This window comes from Diceros bicornis, chromosome 3 (genome assembly GCF_020826845.1).
Source record: "Diceros bicornis minor isolate mBicDic1 chromosome 3, mDicBic1.mat.cur, whole genome shotgun sequence".
In the NCBI taxonomy this organism is placed as follows: domain Eukaryota; kingdom Metazoa; phylum Chordata; class Mammalia; order Perissodactyla; family Rhinocerotidae; genus Diceros; species Diceros bicornis.
In genome coordinates, this window is record NC_080742.1 from 63,421,670 (window position 1) to 63,439,753 (window position 18,084).

Here is an 18,084-nt window from a genome sequence, read left to right on the forward strand (position 1 = left end):
CATAAGGAAAAAATTCACATTAATGAGTAACTCCCAAGGTGCCTGCCAGGGGTCAGGCACTGTACATGTATTTTTGCATGCATTATTGCTAATCCTCTCAATCCAACAAGATAGGAACAACCCTTAATTTACAGGTGAGGACACTGAGGATCAGCAAATCCTGCATGTAGTAAAAGACAAATGGGGATTTGCATTTAGGTCTCTCTGATTCCAAAGACTTGATTTTCCCACTACCCCAAGTTTCTCTCCCATGTATTTTAGATCTGTAATAACAACCCTCTTAAGCAGTTATGTGGCCCTTTGGCCCCCTCCTGCACTTCCCAGGATGGGGCAGGGAATGGGGGCAGGAGCTGTTCCCCGAGGGATCTCTGCTCTGGATGGCACCCCCTTTCCCACGTTACTCTTCTCTCTTCCATCAGGTTTCTTCTGTGCCCATCCCCTCCTCCCCCAGATTTTCAAAATCTGTCAGGGAGGAAGTAAAAAATGAACAGGAATTCTATAATAGTTGCTATGCTTCTTGTTCTTGTTAAAAAATATTATTCTTGTTCACTTATTATAATGCAACATGGAGCAGCTTCTACTTTAAAAAAAGGGTTTCCTGCTGTGAAGACCCAAAAAGAGATGAACATAAACATTCACATTTCCTTTCTTCAACTCTCAGTAGTGCTTAATTCCTTTGATTTGACTAGCAGCTGTCTTTCACATTTTACAAATGCCCTATGCTAAAGTGGTCACAAGAACAAATTTCATAGGCTGGGAGGAAAGCGAATCACACACCACCACCACCGTCTTTTATCTTTGCAGCTTGTGAAGATTCAAGACTCAACGCTCCGGTCAAGCAAGACTGACCCCAGTGTGGGGTTAGAGAATCCAGCATCTTCCCTAAGGGACAGGACTGTGGCAACTCCCACCGGCCGCCAGCCAGCACATTTGCATAAAGATAAAAATATCTTGAAATAAACATCAAGGGCACCTTTGAAAGGAATAGTTTGAGTGCAGCGTATGTCTGAGGCATAAAGGGAACATCAGATCTCTGATGAAGGAGTGGAAGGGACTGAGGAGTTGAACCTAAGTGTAGGAGCCTCCCGTCTTCTCTGTTTTAAACACTCGCTGTTTGGCGACCTCCCTTTTGTCCAAATAATGTTGTAGGTTGGGTTCTCCCAGAAGTGGACTCTGGCATGGAGATTAGGAGGTTTATGGGGGAATACCCTTGGGATCACTGCCTGTTCAAGGAAGGGGCAGAAGCAGGATTTGACAAAAAAAGTTGAGCTGCGTGGCACTCCTCTCAGCCTCTGCCGACACCAGTGGAGCTCTGGACCTTTAATGGTCTGTCAGAGTTGTGCTGTGTTGGGCCCAAATGGCCAGGCTTTATATTTCCTCCTCAGTCATTGAATGTGGGCCATGCAGGAAGGTAGTGACCTTGGACTCTTTGTAGCTGAGTTAATCCCTGAAGGACTTGAGAGCCAAAGGTGTCTGTCAAGGGCCACCACTCCCAGCAGCTGGAGCAACAAGTCCTTTCTGACTTGTGCATCTCCATGTCTACTAGATAAGTATCTTGTAGATAACCACCTCAAGAAGTTCAGAGGAGGATGGTACCCTTGCTAGCCCAACTCCCTACTACTACGGGCCCACAAAAACAATGTGACTCGCCCAGGGTCGCGTGGTGGTCACTTGCACCGCTCATCCTGTGATAGAGATCCAGTGTTTCCTAGGCCATGGCTCTTTCCACCAGGCCCCATGAACACAGGCCGGCTATAGAGGAAACAAAGGGTCCCTGGTTTTATTTTTCTTGAGAGGTTTCTTGGCCTTTTTAATTTTAATTCTGGGGAAAGAATTCAGTCAGACTGAATGCAGCAGGTAAGAGTCCTGAGGTGAGGCGAACCACTTACAGTGGACTGTGCTTGGGTTAAAAACAGATTTTAAAAAGTCAACAAAGGCTAAAGTCATTCCATAATCCCAAGAACTGGATAACCTAAACAGCTCACTTCTAGTAGCTACATCACCCCCAGGGCCACACTGAGAACTTAACTTATTTTCTGTTTCCTTGAAGGTCAACTTCAAGTAACTCCTTTCTCTTTTCCAGAAGCTGTACAACTGACACTTTTGCAGCCACGGCCCTTGTCCATGGCCACTGTTCTCCCCCCAGTAATAAGTTCTGTGGACTGAGCCTACAGAGCATAAAATACAAACTAAAATCAGATACAACCTCATCATTTTCTAATCCAAAAGGGCAAGCTTTATGTGTTTATTAAATTTGGTATTATCAAGTGGGAAGACATGCTTTTGTCACATTTTATCACACATATTCCATTTTTCATGGGTATAAAATGTCTCTATTTCCTATTTAACCCAGGCTTCCAACCACAATGTTCTCTACCTCAGAGGTTTTCAAAGCATGTTCAGGCCAAGAGCTATCAACAGGGACACAGCAGGCAACAGATTACTCACTCCAGTTCTTTGTACTTGATGGAACCAAATAAACAAAAATGAACTATGCTTCTTTGGAGCAGAAAATGATGAGATTGTATCTAGTTTTGTCCATATCATATCATCTATAGGCTTAGTCTGTAAAACAGGATACTGTTTTAAAGTTTTAAAGCAAAGTCTATTGATTATCCATTTCCTTATTACAACATTTAAGTAAGAATCTCATTCATTCATTCACTCACTCATTCATTTATCTATTCATTTATTTTGAGTTGGCCTGAACTTATTTGAGCCCAAAATTTTGAGTGAAAGTCGGCATTAAGCCTATAGCAAGTCTTTAGGGAGAGAACATTCAAAGAACATTCCAAGAGACTACATGAGGTTGTTTTTTATAAGGGGCTGCCATAGTCTACTCATTGTTAAATTTATTTTTGCATCCAAGTGGGAACAAAAAGTGGAAATTAGAAAGTTGGGGTACATTACAGGTGAATCTATAACCCTTGACTGCCGGCTTCACTTCCACCACCAATGTAGAAAACCGCGTAGCTGGGTCTCTGGGTAAGCAAGCACATATCTAGGCAGCAGAGAGACAAGGTGATTGGCTTCTATCCGCCTTACCTGCTCAAGCATCAGCTCTCTTAACCGTGCAATTTTCTCTCCATCTTCAGGGTGACTTAAGATATATTCTTTGATAAAGAATGCCTAGTAAGAGAAGGGATAGTCAGTTTACTTCAGGAGAGTCACAAAGGAAGTGAAATACACAGTTGTTTTTAATGACCTGGTATCTTTAAAGAAATGACACCACTATAAACAACGTTTAGGGGGCAGATAGAGTGATTCCTAGTGTGGGCAGCTGGACAGACGGGAATATAAAGAATGGATTGTTAAAGGGAGATCAGAGATTGTATAATAAGTATTTTTGGAGAAACAAACAAATAGCAAATCCAAATCAATAAGCTTTTCGGCATTATATCCTAAAAATCCCTTAAGATTCAGTGTGACCAAGATGGTGGCCTCGCCTTCCAAGCTATTGTGCCTTTCTGTTGAAAACTAAGAGGGCAGATGAAAAGTCCACTTAAAGTATCTTCTAAACAAGATCAGACTTCTCTATGCCCATGAACCTCTTTGCTCAGAGAAATGATTTTAGGTAGACATTTATTAAATAATCCTGATACCCTTAAGCTTTTATGCATCCCAGAACACACACACACTTTTATCCTCAAAAAAATCACATTGTGCAATGGAGTAAGTAGGCATCGCAAATGACTGTATGTTTGCTCTATTTAACAAAAGAACTGTGTCAGTTGTAGCCCTATGTGAGCATGCTAATATGTTTATATTAACATAAAATATGATGTGAGTATATATGTTGAAAACAGATTTCAGAGACCCTAAGAAATCACATCTGAAAACTTTCAAACAACAGTACCGAATCCTCACCTCTTGATACCTGGAAACTCCACCGTTAACCGCAGCATCTATAACTCCATTCAGGCACATGGTCAGGGGATTAATATTCTGCATCTGTCTTGCCTGACACTGACTAATCAGAGTCTTCAGCTGCTGATTTTTATTTTCCAACACTTCGATCGCATTTTCCAGAGGACTCATTTCTACCTGAGAAGCAATGAGCATAAATATATATTGGATTTTGTGACATTCAAGAAGAAAGACAAAGTAGATTGTCCACGTTCTGAATTATCTGTGCTCCCCTTTGGCTGCCATCAATATCTCTACTAGGGGCCATCCTGTAGAACAGACAAGGATGTGGAAGACAAATTATCTATTCATTAATAAGGTCTGGAAAGGGAAGGTGATGATACTCATTGGTTGAAATGTGGTTTAGATAATCAGCAATCATCAATTATACATTAGCACTGCAACAATCAATTTAATCCTTAAAAGAAAAATTCAAGCATCTCATGTCTTTTAAAACTTGTTTTTCTTTTCTTTTGAAGGGCTAAATATTCAGGGGCCATGCATATTATTATCACCTTTTTAGATGCTTACTTAATGTAAAGCACCACGGATACAAAGATGCATTTACAGATCTTCTTATGTCAAGGAGCTTTCAGCCCAGTTGGGAAGATGGGACATATGCCCATATGGACCCCATATGCATATATAACAGCACCATAAGGTGGCACAGGATGGCACACAGTTGGGAGTTATAGAAAATAAGATAATCATATATGCCGCAGGATCTATTTGTTGAAGGAGAGCCAAACAGAATCATAATGACTTAAAAATTCTGGGTTGTATGGGGGACCTAATTGTGAAAATGATGAAAGTGCTCTTCAGATGTATAGCTTTGTGACTGTTACTGTCATTGACATTCTCTTCGAAGAGAAGGTCTGCCAAGCTCTCAGCTGTGCAGTAATTCAAGCTTACCACAAGCACATTTAAATATTGGTTCTTTCAGTTAAGGAAACAAATTAAGAGTTTTTAAAGGTCACTTAGATCATCTTAAGCCAACACTGAAAAATATTAGAATATCTTGATTATGTCAAAATTAAGAATGTACCTTCACCAAAAGACACTATAAAGAGACAGAAAGATAAGCCAGAAAGTAGAAGATATTTGTAACATATAAAACCACCAAAGAGTCTATGTTCAGAACATATAAAGAACTCTTATAAACCAATAAAAAAAGGCAAACAACCCAATAAAAATTGGGCAAAAGACTTGGCCACTTTACAAAGGAAGAAACCCAAATGGCCAGTAAACACATGAAAAGGTGTTGAACCTCATTTGTAATCAAAGAAGTAAAAAACAATACCACAATAACATACTATTAAGCACTCACCAGAGTGGCAAAAATAAATATGGCAATAGCAAATGAGGGTGAGAATGTGAGCAATAGAATCTCTCGATTCCTGCTATTAGAAGTTCAAATTGGTTCAATCACTATGGAAAACAGTTTGGCATTATTTACTAAAGTTGAAGACATTTATAATACTTTAAGATCTAGCAATTCTATCCCTAGGCCTATATCTGAGGAAAAATGAGGTCGGAGATGTGTATACATGTGTACCAGGAAACATGTACAAAAATGTTCATAATCATCTCCAAAATCCATATGTCCATTAATAATAGAATGCATAACCATATTCTGGCATGTTCATACAACGGAATAGTATACAACAATGAAACAAACTTCAGTCACATGTAATAACATGGACTAATATTACAAGTAATACTGAGTGACAGAAGCAAGTCACAATAGAATATATACAGTATGACACTGTTACATAAAGTTCAGAACTAGGCAAAACTAAATGGACTGGTTTAGAGAAGCATATACGGATGATAAACTAAGCAACGGAATGGATACTATAAACGTCAGGATGAGGGAGGGGGTTATAATTGGGAAAGGGTGAATGGGAGGCCTTTAGGCTGCTTCTGGCAAAGTTCTGTGTTTCTTTACCTGAGTAGTGGTAAGCAGGTATTGACTTTCTAATCATTTGTGACATTAAACTTTTGTTTTCACAAAAGCTAAATAATAAACGAAAAGTCTGAGAGCTCTGATTAACTGAACATTAAAAAGTAAACAAAACATCTTAGAAACAGAAAGCAGACTGGTGGTTGCCAGGGCTGGGGGGGAGGGGGAAAAGAGGAATTGTTGTTCCATGGGTATAGCGTTTCAATTTTGCAAGACGAAAATGATCTGTTACACAACCATGTGCATATAGTTAACATTACTGTACTGTACCCTTAAAAATGGTTAAGACGGTAACTTTATGTGTTTTTGACCACAATTAAAAAAAAAGAAATTCATGCTCATCTTTATAGATTCAAATGCTATTAATATGAAAATTTAAAAAGCAGACAAAACAAAATGCAATAAACACAGGCAAAAGACAAACAACAACTTGGGAAGATATTTCCAACATATATTACAGAGGAAGTATTAATATTTCTCAAATACTGAAGAAAACCAGACAAAAGATATGATTGATGCATTCACAAAAGAAATAGAAAGAGTAAATAAATACATGAAAACATACCATCAACAAATGCCCAAAAAAAAAAAAAAACAACCCTAGTATGATTATTTTTGCTCTATTATTTGGGAAGATTAAAATAATATACAATACCCAGTGTTGGAGAGGATGTTGGGAAAATGGGTATTTCTAAGAACAGACATCCCCTCAGACACAGCATAAATTGATACATGCTGTCAGAGATCCATGAATCAGAGGTTCAATTGTGGACCCTTGATAGATCAATTCACTTCTACGGAAGTTATTCTAAGAAGATGGTCAAAAAAGTGTGCAAAGAAAAATGTGTATAAAAAATATTCGTCAAAGAATTATTTTCCTTGGGCCTCCAGACTGTGACCTTTAAATACTGTTTATCACTAAAAAGAATCAGGAGTCATTGGAGAAATGGTTGCTTTCAGGTCTGAGGAAGATGTACAAGTGCGCTGGGATACCCTGCCCTTCCAGTAAGCAAGGAAGGCAGCGAGGAGGAAGGCATTAAAGCAGCTGGCCTGGGATCCATTCTCTCTCTTTACTGAGGAATGTCCTTGGGGAACAGAAAAGGAGGCAGGTGACCTGGTCTTATCTCCCTGTCAATTGAACCTTCAAGTAAACAGACTGACACTAATTGCTAGAAAGAAGAAACGTTGGGCCGGCCCCGTAGCTTAGCGGTTAAGTGCGCGCGCTCCGCTGTTGGTGGCCCAGGTTCGGATCCTGGGCGTGCACCGACGCACCACTTCTCCGGCCATGCTGAGGCTGCGTGCCACATACAGCAACTAGAAGGATGTGCAGCTATGACATACAACTATCTACTGGGGCTTTGGAGGGAAAAAAAATAAATAAATAAAATTAAAAAAAATAATAATAAAAAAAAAAAAAAGAAGAAATGTTATCTATGGAATGCCGTTAACAGGAAGTCTCCAGCTAAAGGATTGCATATAGTAAATAAACCTAAAGAATGTCTCAGAGAAGCTTCATAACTCTTTAGAGTATAAAATGGAATGTTTCATAATTTAAATGTGCCCTCTGTATGAGGAACCCTGTGAACTTCACTTGGAGCCTCCATCCGTTATTCCACATGATTATCATTGATGTGGAAAAGAAGGACCTGGGGGACAAGGCTTGGGGTCTCCCCTGTCTCTCTGCTTCAACTGAGCCTCTTGATCCCTCGAGGTTGTTAGTAAAGCTTGATGCTGGGGAAGACTGCAGATTCCTACATCTGATTTGACAATCGGTCCTGTGTGTTAGCTCAGCAACAAAGACTCCTTGGATACTGTCAAAAAGACTAATAAGTCAATTTGAAGAGGCTCCCAATGGGAAAATGGAACAATCTGAAAATTAATAAGAGTAATGGATTGAAACAAAACAAATATATTTAAATCCATGAGTTACTAATGATACTAAAAACAAAACCAACCAAACAAAAACCTCTCTGGTCATCTTTGTAGGGTGTTAGGGAACCAAATTATTATTTTGAAAACTGGTCAATAAAGGGAAGGAATAGAGCATCAGCCTTCCTTTCCTATACCTCAGGGTAATCAAATAGTGGATGTAACTATGTTTCTCTTTATAGAGGTATTCCAATGAATAAATAAAGGAATGATAAAGTATCACCATTTTGTAACCCCTAATAGATTAATGGATTGGGGCAATGATCATCAGCAGCTGCCAATATCAAAAAAAAAGAGACAACCAGAGCATATAACACCACCTAAGAAATAGTCTTGCAAAACAACAAAACAAAAATTAAAAAAAAGTTAACAATATCTTATCGAGCCTCTAGCTCTAACAGCCAATTTACAAAAAATATAGGAACAAAGAGACGTGTCAAATGACCTCACTGGTGTGCAATATGCAAAATCCAGACTTAAGGAAACAATCCAGGATAAACAACCCGGTCTCTTCAACAAAAAAATTACAAGTAGGTGCCAGTCCCAGTGGCCTAGTGGTTAAGTTTGGTGTGCTCGGCTTCAGCAGTCCGGGTTCGGCTCCCGGGCATGGACCTATACCACTCAGCTGTCAGTGGCCATGCTATGGTGGTGGCTCACATACAAAAAGAGGAAGACTGGCAGTGGCTGTTAGCTCAGGGCGAATCTTCCTCAGCACAAAAAAAAAAAAAAGGAAATAAAGAATGATTTAGGGGGAACCTATAGACCAAAAGAGAGTTAGGAGACATTTGAACCCATTGCAATATATGTCCCTTATTTAGATCTGGATTCAAACAACAAAAGACAAAAAACAAACAAAAACTCCTAAAATAGGCTCTTGGTAAAGTGTGAATGAACACTGACTAGATATTTTACGATCAAGGAATTACCGTTAATTTTTTTAGATAGTATAATGTATGATACGCTGGGTTTTTTAAAAATATACATACTGAAATATTTATAGACGAAATGACACGATGTCTGAGGTTTACTTCAAAATAATTGAGTGTGAAAAAGATTGAGTAGAGGTGCAGATGCAACAAAATTGGCCTTTTTAATAGTTGTTGAAGAACAATAATGAGTAAATCGGGTTTGTTACATATTTTCTCTACTTTTGTATGATATTACAAGTTTATACAGGGCACTGGCTGCTGGGTACAGAAGTTCCTGCAGGGGTAAGGGTAGAAGCAGGTGACCTCTCAGAGACGACTGCAGAAATCAGGCACTAGATGGTGCTACCGGAGGTGTCGGGGTGAGGACTGGTGGATTCTGGATAATTTTGAAACTAGAGCCACATGATTTTCTGATGGAGATGATATGAGGTGTAATAATATTCTCATTACCTTTAGTTGGAGTTTAAAATATCATTATTTATACATTCTATTTGACAGTTTTTTATCTTATGTAAAATTTTTAAAAGCTTACTTTTTAGTCATAAAAAAATAGATTTTTTGTGTTTTGAAAACAATAAATAAAAATTACGGAGGAAACGGCAGTTCAAAGCCATTGTTATCTTTGAAAGAATGGGATAATATATTCCGGGGCTACAATTTAGAGAATAAAGACCCACAATTTCATTTGAAACCTTTGGTAACAGATGTTTCATAATTCAGAATTTTTCAGACTCTAGAAAGGTAATATAGGGCACACATAGCATATTACGTAATCCTCAAGCAGTTCCCTTTAATCAAATGCACTACTATTTCCACAGTAAAACATATGCATATTCTTCATATTAAGTGAGATAAAGATCACATAGGTCTTACCTCAGGTCAGGTTAGGTTTATTACCAAGTGAGTTTTCAAACTTAGGAACACATCTTTTGGTTTTCAGTATCTTTTAGATTTTGGCATTGTACATAAGGAATTTCAATTCAGTTAGGCACACATTTACTAACTACCTACTAAGTATCCCTGATCTTGAGGAGCTTATACACTAGGAATTAAGGCAGTAAACCAGCAACTTTAATAGAAGGTAGGGACGTTTCAGGTAGTGGGAACAAGAGAAAGACACAAGGTTCTTAGGAGTGGGCTGTGTTCAGGGAACAAAGTACCCAGTTTGATTTGTTCTGCTTGACAGAATATAAGATTGCCTATTCTAATAAAGTAGGCAGCTGAGGCTTGAAAGGTTGTGTTTAGTAATGCTCCTTCAATCATTATCAGCATGCTGCTTTTTATTAGCATTGTGTCCGTGTGTCTGTGTGTGTGCTCCTGCTCGAGTAATATTTCAAAGGTTAGGACCATTGGTGAGACTTCACAGAATTTAACGCTCTGGGTACTAAGGAGCTGAAAAGGCCCTCTGAATCATTAATGCAGCCTGGATGACTAAGAACATTTCTGCAGGTTGGGCCCGTGCCATTCAGCAGGAAGCATAACAACATGACTTTCTGAGCGCTGGTTAGCAGCCTCTCCTCTTCCACGGAAGGCACCAGGGTACACCATGTAAGCATCCAGCTTTGGGGACCTTTGACTCAGACCCCACAGCAATACAACTGCACCGAGGCAATCTGATGAACTGAGTTTAATTTGTTTAGGGAGCTATATGAATTTTTTGGCACAGCAAAATGAAAATGCCATTAAATCCTTAGCTTAATTGAACATGACAAGCTGAGAAGTTTCAATGCTTAGAGAGGTTTCAGGTGGAACAGGCCATTCTTGGAAGACAATTTGGACAGGAGCTGCTCTTACTGATTCATTGACAGAGTGGGCTTGCTACCTAAATAAGGAAGGGGTTAAATTATATTTTCACAATTGGCACATTTTCTATCAGCTAGAGAACTGTGGCGATCAAAGGGCTGGCCTCAGCCATAATGGATGTACCCAAAGAGGGAGAAGGGAGGCTGCAAGATTGCAGGGCTGCGGCTGCCAGCCTGAAGAGCAGCACAGGGAGCGGGGTGGGATCTCGCCTTGGATGTGGCTGCCTTCAGCAACTGCTCTCCCTGTTTGCCACAACCGGAGACTGGAGCTGGGAGCGTGTTTTACAAACCAAAGGATTCTTGGGTGCTGTGGTTTCCAGGTTCTGTAACGACACCCATTGGTCTCGAGCTGCCGTTCATCCAGGACTGCTCAGTGAGACCAACGCATCAGCATCCCTTCTGCCACAAACTGTAACAGCACGGACTTACTGTGTGTCCGAGTCCATGCTGGGCTCTCCAGTACCCTCGCGTTGCCTATAAGGAAACTAAGGCTAGAAGAGATGAACATAACTGGCTTCGGAGTCAGAAAAATCTTGGTTTGAGTCTATCCTTTGTCAGCATCTTGCTATGGGGACCACTGGCAAAGGCTTTTAACCTCTTGCCAAAACTAGTGAAAATAGGGATAAGAATACATACCTCATGGTTTTGATACGGTGATTAAATAAGATAATGTAGATAACCTTCTTGCAGTGGCCTGGCACACAGTAAGCATTGAAGGTCACAGAGCTATAGTAATTAGGAGAGCTGGAATCCAGTTCTTCTAACTCGAGAGGCTGAGCTGTTGACATGCTGCAGTCATAGTTATTTTTGAGGAATCCCTCTGGCTGGCTGAACTACGACAATAGCAATGTTCCCCTTCAAGCCTTGGTCTAGTGGTCAATATCCTAAACGTCCACTAACTTACTAGGGTCCTTCCAGGGACTTTGAGTCAAAAGCAGAAGCAATAAATGGCATGACTCCAGGTGAGCGGCTGTGATGAGAAAGAACTTGAGAATAAGTTCAGATCCTTACCACTTCACGCTTCTCCACTTCAAACCAGCGGGAAATTCCAGGTAAACTCTGCACCAAGTATAATGACGTTCTCTCCACCCAGAGACTCTACGAAATACAAAACAAATTCAGTCCCCAAGTTGTCCTTCTGTTACTGAGCTATGACTCGTGTTTGCCATTCCATTTTATCAAGTTTCCCTTATTTCTGTCAGCTGCTGCTTCTTTTTTTGTGTGTGTGTGAGGAAGATCAGCCCTGAGCTAACATCCATGCCAATCCTCCTCTTTTTGCTGACGAAGACTGGCCCTGGGCTAACATCTGTGCCCACCTTCCTACACTTTATATGGGACGCCGCCACAGCATGGCTTGACAAGCAGTGCATTGGTGGGCGCCCAGGATCTGAACCTGGGCTGCCAGCAGCGGAGCGCACGCATTTAACCGCTACGCCACGGGGCCGGCCCCACTGTCAGCTTTTCTTTAGTATCCCTTCTAGCACTTTGGCATCCCTTCGCCATGAAGCTATCGCAGGAAGACACTGCTGGAGCATATGTTAATAATTCCATTGCCTATCATCTGAAACTTTTTATGTGTAGAATAAATGATCTACCTCAGACAGCAAGCTTAAAAATATAAAAATAAGCCATCATGTTATTTTCTTTACTATCTCTCTAAAATTCTAACTTAAACTCTCTTCACTCAAGGGGTCTAGCCATTTGTATCTGGAAGGGTAACAGTATCAACTAGTAACACAGGATTAGAATAATGGAATCCTAAAGGAGGAAAGGGCTTTAGGAATCATATAGCCTGATCTTTTTTTTTTTTTTTTTTTTTTGCAGGGAAAGATTCGCCCTGAGTGAACGTCTGTTGCCAATCTTCCTCTCTCTTGTTTTTTTCCTCCTCAAAGCCCCAGTACATAGTTATATATTCTAGTTGTAAGTCTTTCTAGTTCTTCTATGTGAGCTGCTGCCACAGCACGGCTATTGACAGAAGAGTGGTGCAGTTCTGCTCTTGGGAAACAAAACGGGCCGCTGAAGCAGAGCGTGCTGAATTTTAACCACTAGCCCACCATGGCTGGCTCCAGATCTTTCTATTTTAAAGATGAAGACGTTAAGCCTCCAAGAGGCAATGTGATCTGCTCAGAGCTTGGTTCTAATTACATGTAGAGCCAGCACTAGAACCCACCCACAAAGACTTCTGATTTCTCATTGCTAGATCCACTGTACCACACTTTTTCATGCCCGTTTGAACTGCCGCAAACCAGGAGGATCTGTATGTAAAAGCTGGGGCTCCCTCTCTCCAGGACGAGCACCCCCCCAACACATGAATCCACAGCTGCCTTTGGTAAGAGCTGCTGTGGATGACAGGTTTCTTTTTTGTCAACCAGGTTTCTGTATCTGTGCCTTATTTTTCTTATTTAAACAATATGTATTCCCAAGAGGATAATAAACTTTACAAAATTCCTGAAATAGTGCCATGTATTCAACAACAGCAGAAAGTGGAAAGATTTCTTTGTGCCAGCCAAGATACACTGAAATGAATACACCAGAGTCCCTATGACAGGAGCTCGAAGTGTTCTGGTGGTGACAAGGAGGTCAGCAGTTACTAGGGACTCAGGGCCAAGAGAAAGGAACGCTCGAGGTGCTGAGGGAAGACAGAGGAGGAAGCAGGCACACATGCCATCCTGTGGGAGGAGGCCAGCACTTCTCGGAGGAGGTGACATGTGAGCGGAATTTTGAAGAGTGAGTAGGAGTTTGCCAGGCGGAGAGTGGAGGAAGCACTGCAGGCAGCAGGCAGCAGCAGCGCAGAGCCGCGGAGCGGCTTGTGAAAGGGCATGGCAAGCGATGGAGAGAGAAGTGCGGTGTCGCTGGAGCTGAGGGGGCGGTGGGTGAGAGGGTTGTGGTGGAGACATGGCTGCTGGAGGGACACTTTGGAGCCAGATGCCGAGGACTGTAAGCCCAGGAATAAGGAGCTAGATTTATTATTCTTTTTGGGGGGACTGCTGTACCATTGATAAATATTTAAAGTGATGGCTACGAGGAAATGTGGTGCAGTGGAAAATGCCATGGAGAAGGTATCAGAAGGTGCAGGGTCTATGGGTAATCAGAATGTGACTGAGCACGTCAATTGCCTGACTTGCTAGTCACTGGAAGCAACTGCAATGAAAATTATATCATAAACTAATGATCTTTAATTGGTATTGGAGGGCAAAAAAGAAAAATGTAAGTATCCAAAAGGACTTGAAAATAATCACAGATCTTTTCAATACCATTGCAGAGCTGTGTTCCAGTGGTCTCCTTGCCTTGATATTTAACCCATCAAACTTCCCTGCACAAGGCCTGCTCTTTGTTCAGTCCTATCACAACGCCACACAACTATCACAGCTTCCTCTTCTGATCGCTTGGCTGTGAATAATTCCTGGAGTTACTGCTGGGAGTACTGGGAACCGACACTTAGGCAGAGGTGACAAGGTGAGTTAACATCAGACAATGATTACTGACAGTGTTAGGAGAACATTTCCCAGCTTAAGTAGAGACTACTTGTGATGAAAGAAGCTAAGCCAAGTAACCCACAATAATAAGTCTGTTTGGCGTTCTTTGTTTAGGCAGAGAAAATACTGACTACCCGGGGGTCTATCTGGTGACATTATGTCATTGATGTCAAGGAAAGAGCAGATTATAATTTATCTGTGGAATAATCTTGCCCCTTTCCCGCAGTGGGGCTGTGAGAAGTCATATCCCTTTCTGGCTGAGGGAGCTCTGAATTAGCAAGGCACGTTGGAACTACTGACAACAGAGAACTCAACGCATGCTAAGAGTCTATGGTTTGCTTTTACTCTGTGTCCTCTCAGAACTCTTAACTACACACCCCGACAAGCAGCAGCAGCAGAAGATAGCACAGAACTTTCCCACTGTTCAGCAGTGTACCCAACTCTTTTGTCTCAGAAATCCTGCTTTCCCCTTCATTATGTATTCTTTACTCATTGCACTCTACTGTATCTGAGAATACATATGCTGAGGTTCCCACAAGTGGTTCAACATGAACGAATGAGAAGACTGAGCTCAACCATGAGACTGAGCTCAAAGACTGGTCTGAGGACCACTGGCATTAGAATTGTCACAAAAAAGCTGATTTCAGGGCCTTTTCTCAGACCTACTGAGTTAGAATTCCTAGGCTAGGGGCCAGAAATCTGCTTGGTTAGAAAGCACCCCATGTCACTTGGATACACAGCAGAGTTTGAGAATGATTTCTGATCCTTTCTGGTTCTGTTATTTGACTCTATTCTGAGTAAATATTTACTGAGGATCTTACTCCAAGGAGCTCACAGTCTATCTGAGGAAACAAAATGTAATAAGAATGGCATAGTACCTTGAATTCGTTCTCTTTGTCTTTAGTGCCTTTGTGAAATGGTCTGTCATAGCGGAACTTCCAGATATGATTCACTTTATAGAAACTTTTGATGTTGTCCGGAACACCCTCTCTCTGTAGGACCTCCTGGCTCTCCGGAATGGGAGTCACAGCATAAATCTGCAAATCTAGAATTAAAGAGTCAAGGAGGGAACCCAACTTGGCAAACTCCATGGTAATCTGGCTTGCGCAGAGCTGTGGCAGAGAGGAGAGGATGGGTAACTATCTGGTGTCTCCATTTGGGTTGAAGTCACTTAAAAAACTGCCAAGAAGGTGCCCAGAATTCAGTTCGTACCAAATCACTTCTCATACTACAGGCCTTGAACCAGTTTTAGGTAGGTGATTCTGAAAAATTATTGGTTTAAAATTTCTATGACCTATGAATTTATTTACCACTGATTTTTTTTTTTTTTTTGGTGAAGGTGGGTGGGAATGGTTGGATCTTAGATACTCAGAATGGTATTAATTCTAATCCTTGTTATCTTTAGGCCCTCTTTGTTTCTTAAATAATGTATAAATACCAATGCAACCATGACCAAAGACATAGCCAGTACTGACAGTGACTTATATTTACCTGTGTGATGTTCTCTGTCTACAGCCTTCCCACATTTGTGGTATCCACTCTCCCAAATCTGGTATTGATCAGCAGAATGTTTAGTTGTAGTTGATATTTTTATAAGTTACTTATATTGTAATTGTACATTTACCTCCTTCTCTTCTCATTCAAAGAAGGATAGCAAAATATTTTTCCTTGTGTAATTACTTGCTTCTGTTGCATTTTAGTTTGTACCTTGAAATGGGATCCATAATTATCAGTGGGAGTTTCTGGTCTTCTTTAAGATCATCAATTTCAGACAGAGACAGAAGGATTCAGAAAGGCATGCCAGGGTGAATTCCCTCTGTCTCTAATGCCTATGTCATTTCAGTTGAGTTGTTCATGTTTAGACCATGGCAGTGTCAATTATATAGCAATTATAAAAGGCTGTCCGAATGCCTTGGCTAAGAGCCCCCAAAAGATCCTGGGGTACCTTTTTCTCTTCCCTTCCTCATTCCACAATAAAAATGTCAAGGGAAAAGGGAGTGAATGATATGTGCCAGTAAACATAATGTTATTATTCCCTTGAACTAAAGTAGTTTCCATAGGATATGTCAGAGGAAAATTATTCTAAGGGAAATCACTAAAAAGAGCTTTAAAAGCAGGGCTGAGATACAGAAAAGTTTTAATTAAAAGGAAGAAAATTCTTTAACAGAATCTTTAAGGAATTTCTTTTTAACTGACATCATGATAATAAATAGAACAATTCTGTTCAGAAGGAGCTAGGCTAAAATTAAGATGATGAGAAAGAGGGAGAGTAAGAACATGGCAACTGAAAAGGGATGAGGGGCTTAACAACCTTGCACGAAAATTCCTCTTGTCAGTGCTGTAGAGTTGATTCTGACTCCTAGCGACCCTGTGGACAGCACAGCAGAACCCTGCCTGGTCTTTTCGCACTGCCCTCTCACCTTCCGGTGCTATATCAGACAGTACTCTGCTGCTATTCACAGGGTTTTTAACGGCCAATTTTCTCGGAAGTGAGAGGCCAAGTCCTTCTTCCTAGTCTGTTTTAGTCTGGAAGCTCCGCTGAAACCTGTCCACCATGGGTGACCCTGTTGGTATTTGAAGTACCATGAAATATGCATGAAAACGCTCTGCAGCTAACGGCCAGTTCGCTCTAACTGGAATCCAGCCCTTCTAGGTGTGGATACACTGAGCTTCCGCCTGGAAGATGGTCTCGTCGGGCTGGTTGGCATGCTGCATGGCGATGGCGTGCGGGAACTCGTTCAGCATTCTCTGTTGGAAGGCCTCCAGTCGCTCATAGTCATGCCCTCGACATACAAACTCCTTATTCTGGAGGCGAAATCAAAAAAGAAATTAGGACTACATAACTGAGTGCATTAATCACAGAGGGAAGCCAAAAAAATATGATACTGGGAGTAACTGAGCACATGCCCCACATCAATAGACTGTAACAAAAAAAATACACTGGAACAACCTGAAAAATTTGCTCAAATATTAAAAATGCAGGGCAAAGATCATGAGCTTCACTCTCCATTGCTTTCAACGAGACTCAGTAGCACGCCTTACTCTTCCAATTCACTTGCACGAGGTGCAGAGAGGCAGCTGATGCTCAGAGCACCGAAGGACAAAACAAAGCAATCGTGCTCCCTCTAAATGTTAACGAGCACGTGTTCAAGATTATTTTTATAAACTGGATATCAAACTTATGTGGATAAACTCACAATTTGGAGGAAAAGAAAATAAATGCAATCTCTAAAAATGCACTTTCTTGCATTCTTTTTAAAAAGGCCACAGAGATCAGCCTTAACACTTTCATTAACTAGATCCTTCCACCGAAAGGAAAGCTGAGCACGTCTGTATTCCAGCTCTCAACAGGGCCAGCACAGGAAGCTTCCTTGCCATGGTCAACTCAGATCAGCTTCCTGTAGCCAGGAATCCTGTTAACTGGCCAAAGCTAAGATTTAGGATATTTAGGGGCTTGCTAAATGTTGAACATATTTTTGTCTGTTTTTTGTTTTATTTTACAATAAATATAAATATTCTGTGGGTCAGGACTCTCTCTCATCAGGTAAGAATGGTGAAGGGTATCCTTGAGCTAACTAGAGAGCTGGAAAGATGGGCAGGTTTCCAAAAAGTGCCTTACTGAATGGGTTAGACATGAGGGAACTCTTTCTGACAGTTTAGTGATACCAAAATTACAATTGTTGAGCACAGTCATCGACTGGGCAATCCGCACGTATCTTATTTAACCCAAAAAAGCTTGAGAGGTAGTTACCCCCCATCCTGCCCCATTTTATAATTAGAGGACTGAGGCTCAAGCTCATTAAGTACTTTGTCCACGTGTACTACGTTCAAACTCAAGCCTGAGTCCAAGGCCTGAGATCAATGTCTTCTGAACACCGCCTGGTACATGCAGAAAAAACTCCTAGGAGCTACCAAGACCAAGAAAGGTTGTGGCGTAACATGCCCTGACGGTCTTTAAGGAAAAGAGAGAGTGGTTTGCCGTCCAGTTTCTCAGCTCCACGAAGTTCCCATGGTTGCACAAAATGCCGTAAGGAAGAACTCGGAACCCAAGTGAGGAAGTTAGAAACCACCCTTGGGCA

General features: G+C 41.1%; 1 protein-coding gene across 6 annotated transcripts in view; it reads right to left on the reverse strand.

Annotated features, from left to right (window-relative positions):
• The window catches only part of DOCK4 (dedicator of cytokinesis 4), a 435,612-nt gene that overhangs the window by 15,704 nt on the left and 401,824 nt on the right, over positions 1–18,084 (reverse strand). For 4 of the 6 annotated variants that reach the window (XM_058528497.1, XM_058528508.1, XM_058528478.1 and 1 more), the window contains 5 exons: positions 16,669–16,810; positions 14,884–15,050; positions 11,541–11,627; positions 3,868–4,044; positions 3,046–3,129 (listed from right to left, as the gene is read on the reverse strand). In XM_058528497.1, coding sequence (XP_058384480.1) covers positions 3,046–3,129; positions 3,868–4,044; positions 11,541–11,627; positions 14,884–15,050; positions 16,669–16,810 — 657 coding nt within the window. Of the gene's footprint in view, positions 1–6; positions 2,169–2,448; positions 2,581–3,045; positions 3,130–3,867; positions 4,045–11,540; positions 11,628–14,883; positions 15,051–16,668; positions 16,811–18,084 lie in introns of those variants that run through there. The other 2 variants (XM_058528528.1, XM_058528518.1) reach the window with 2 other exon arrangements.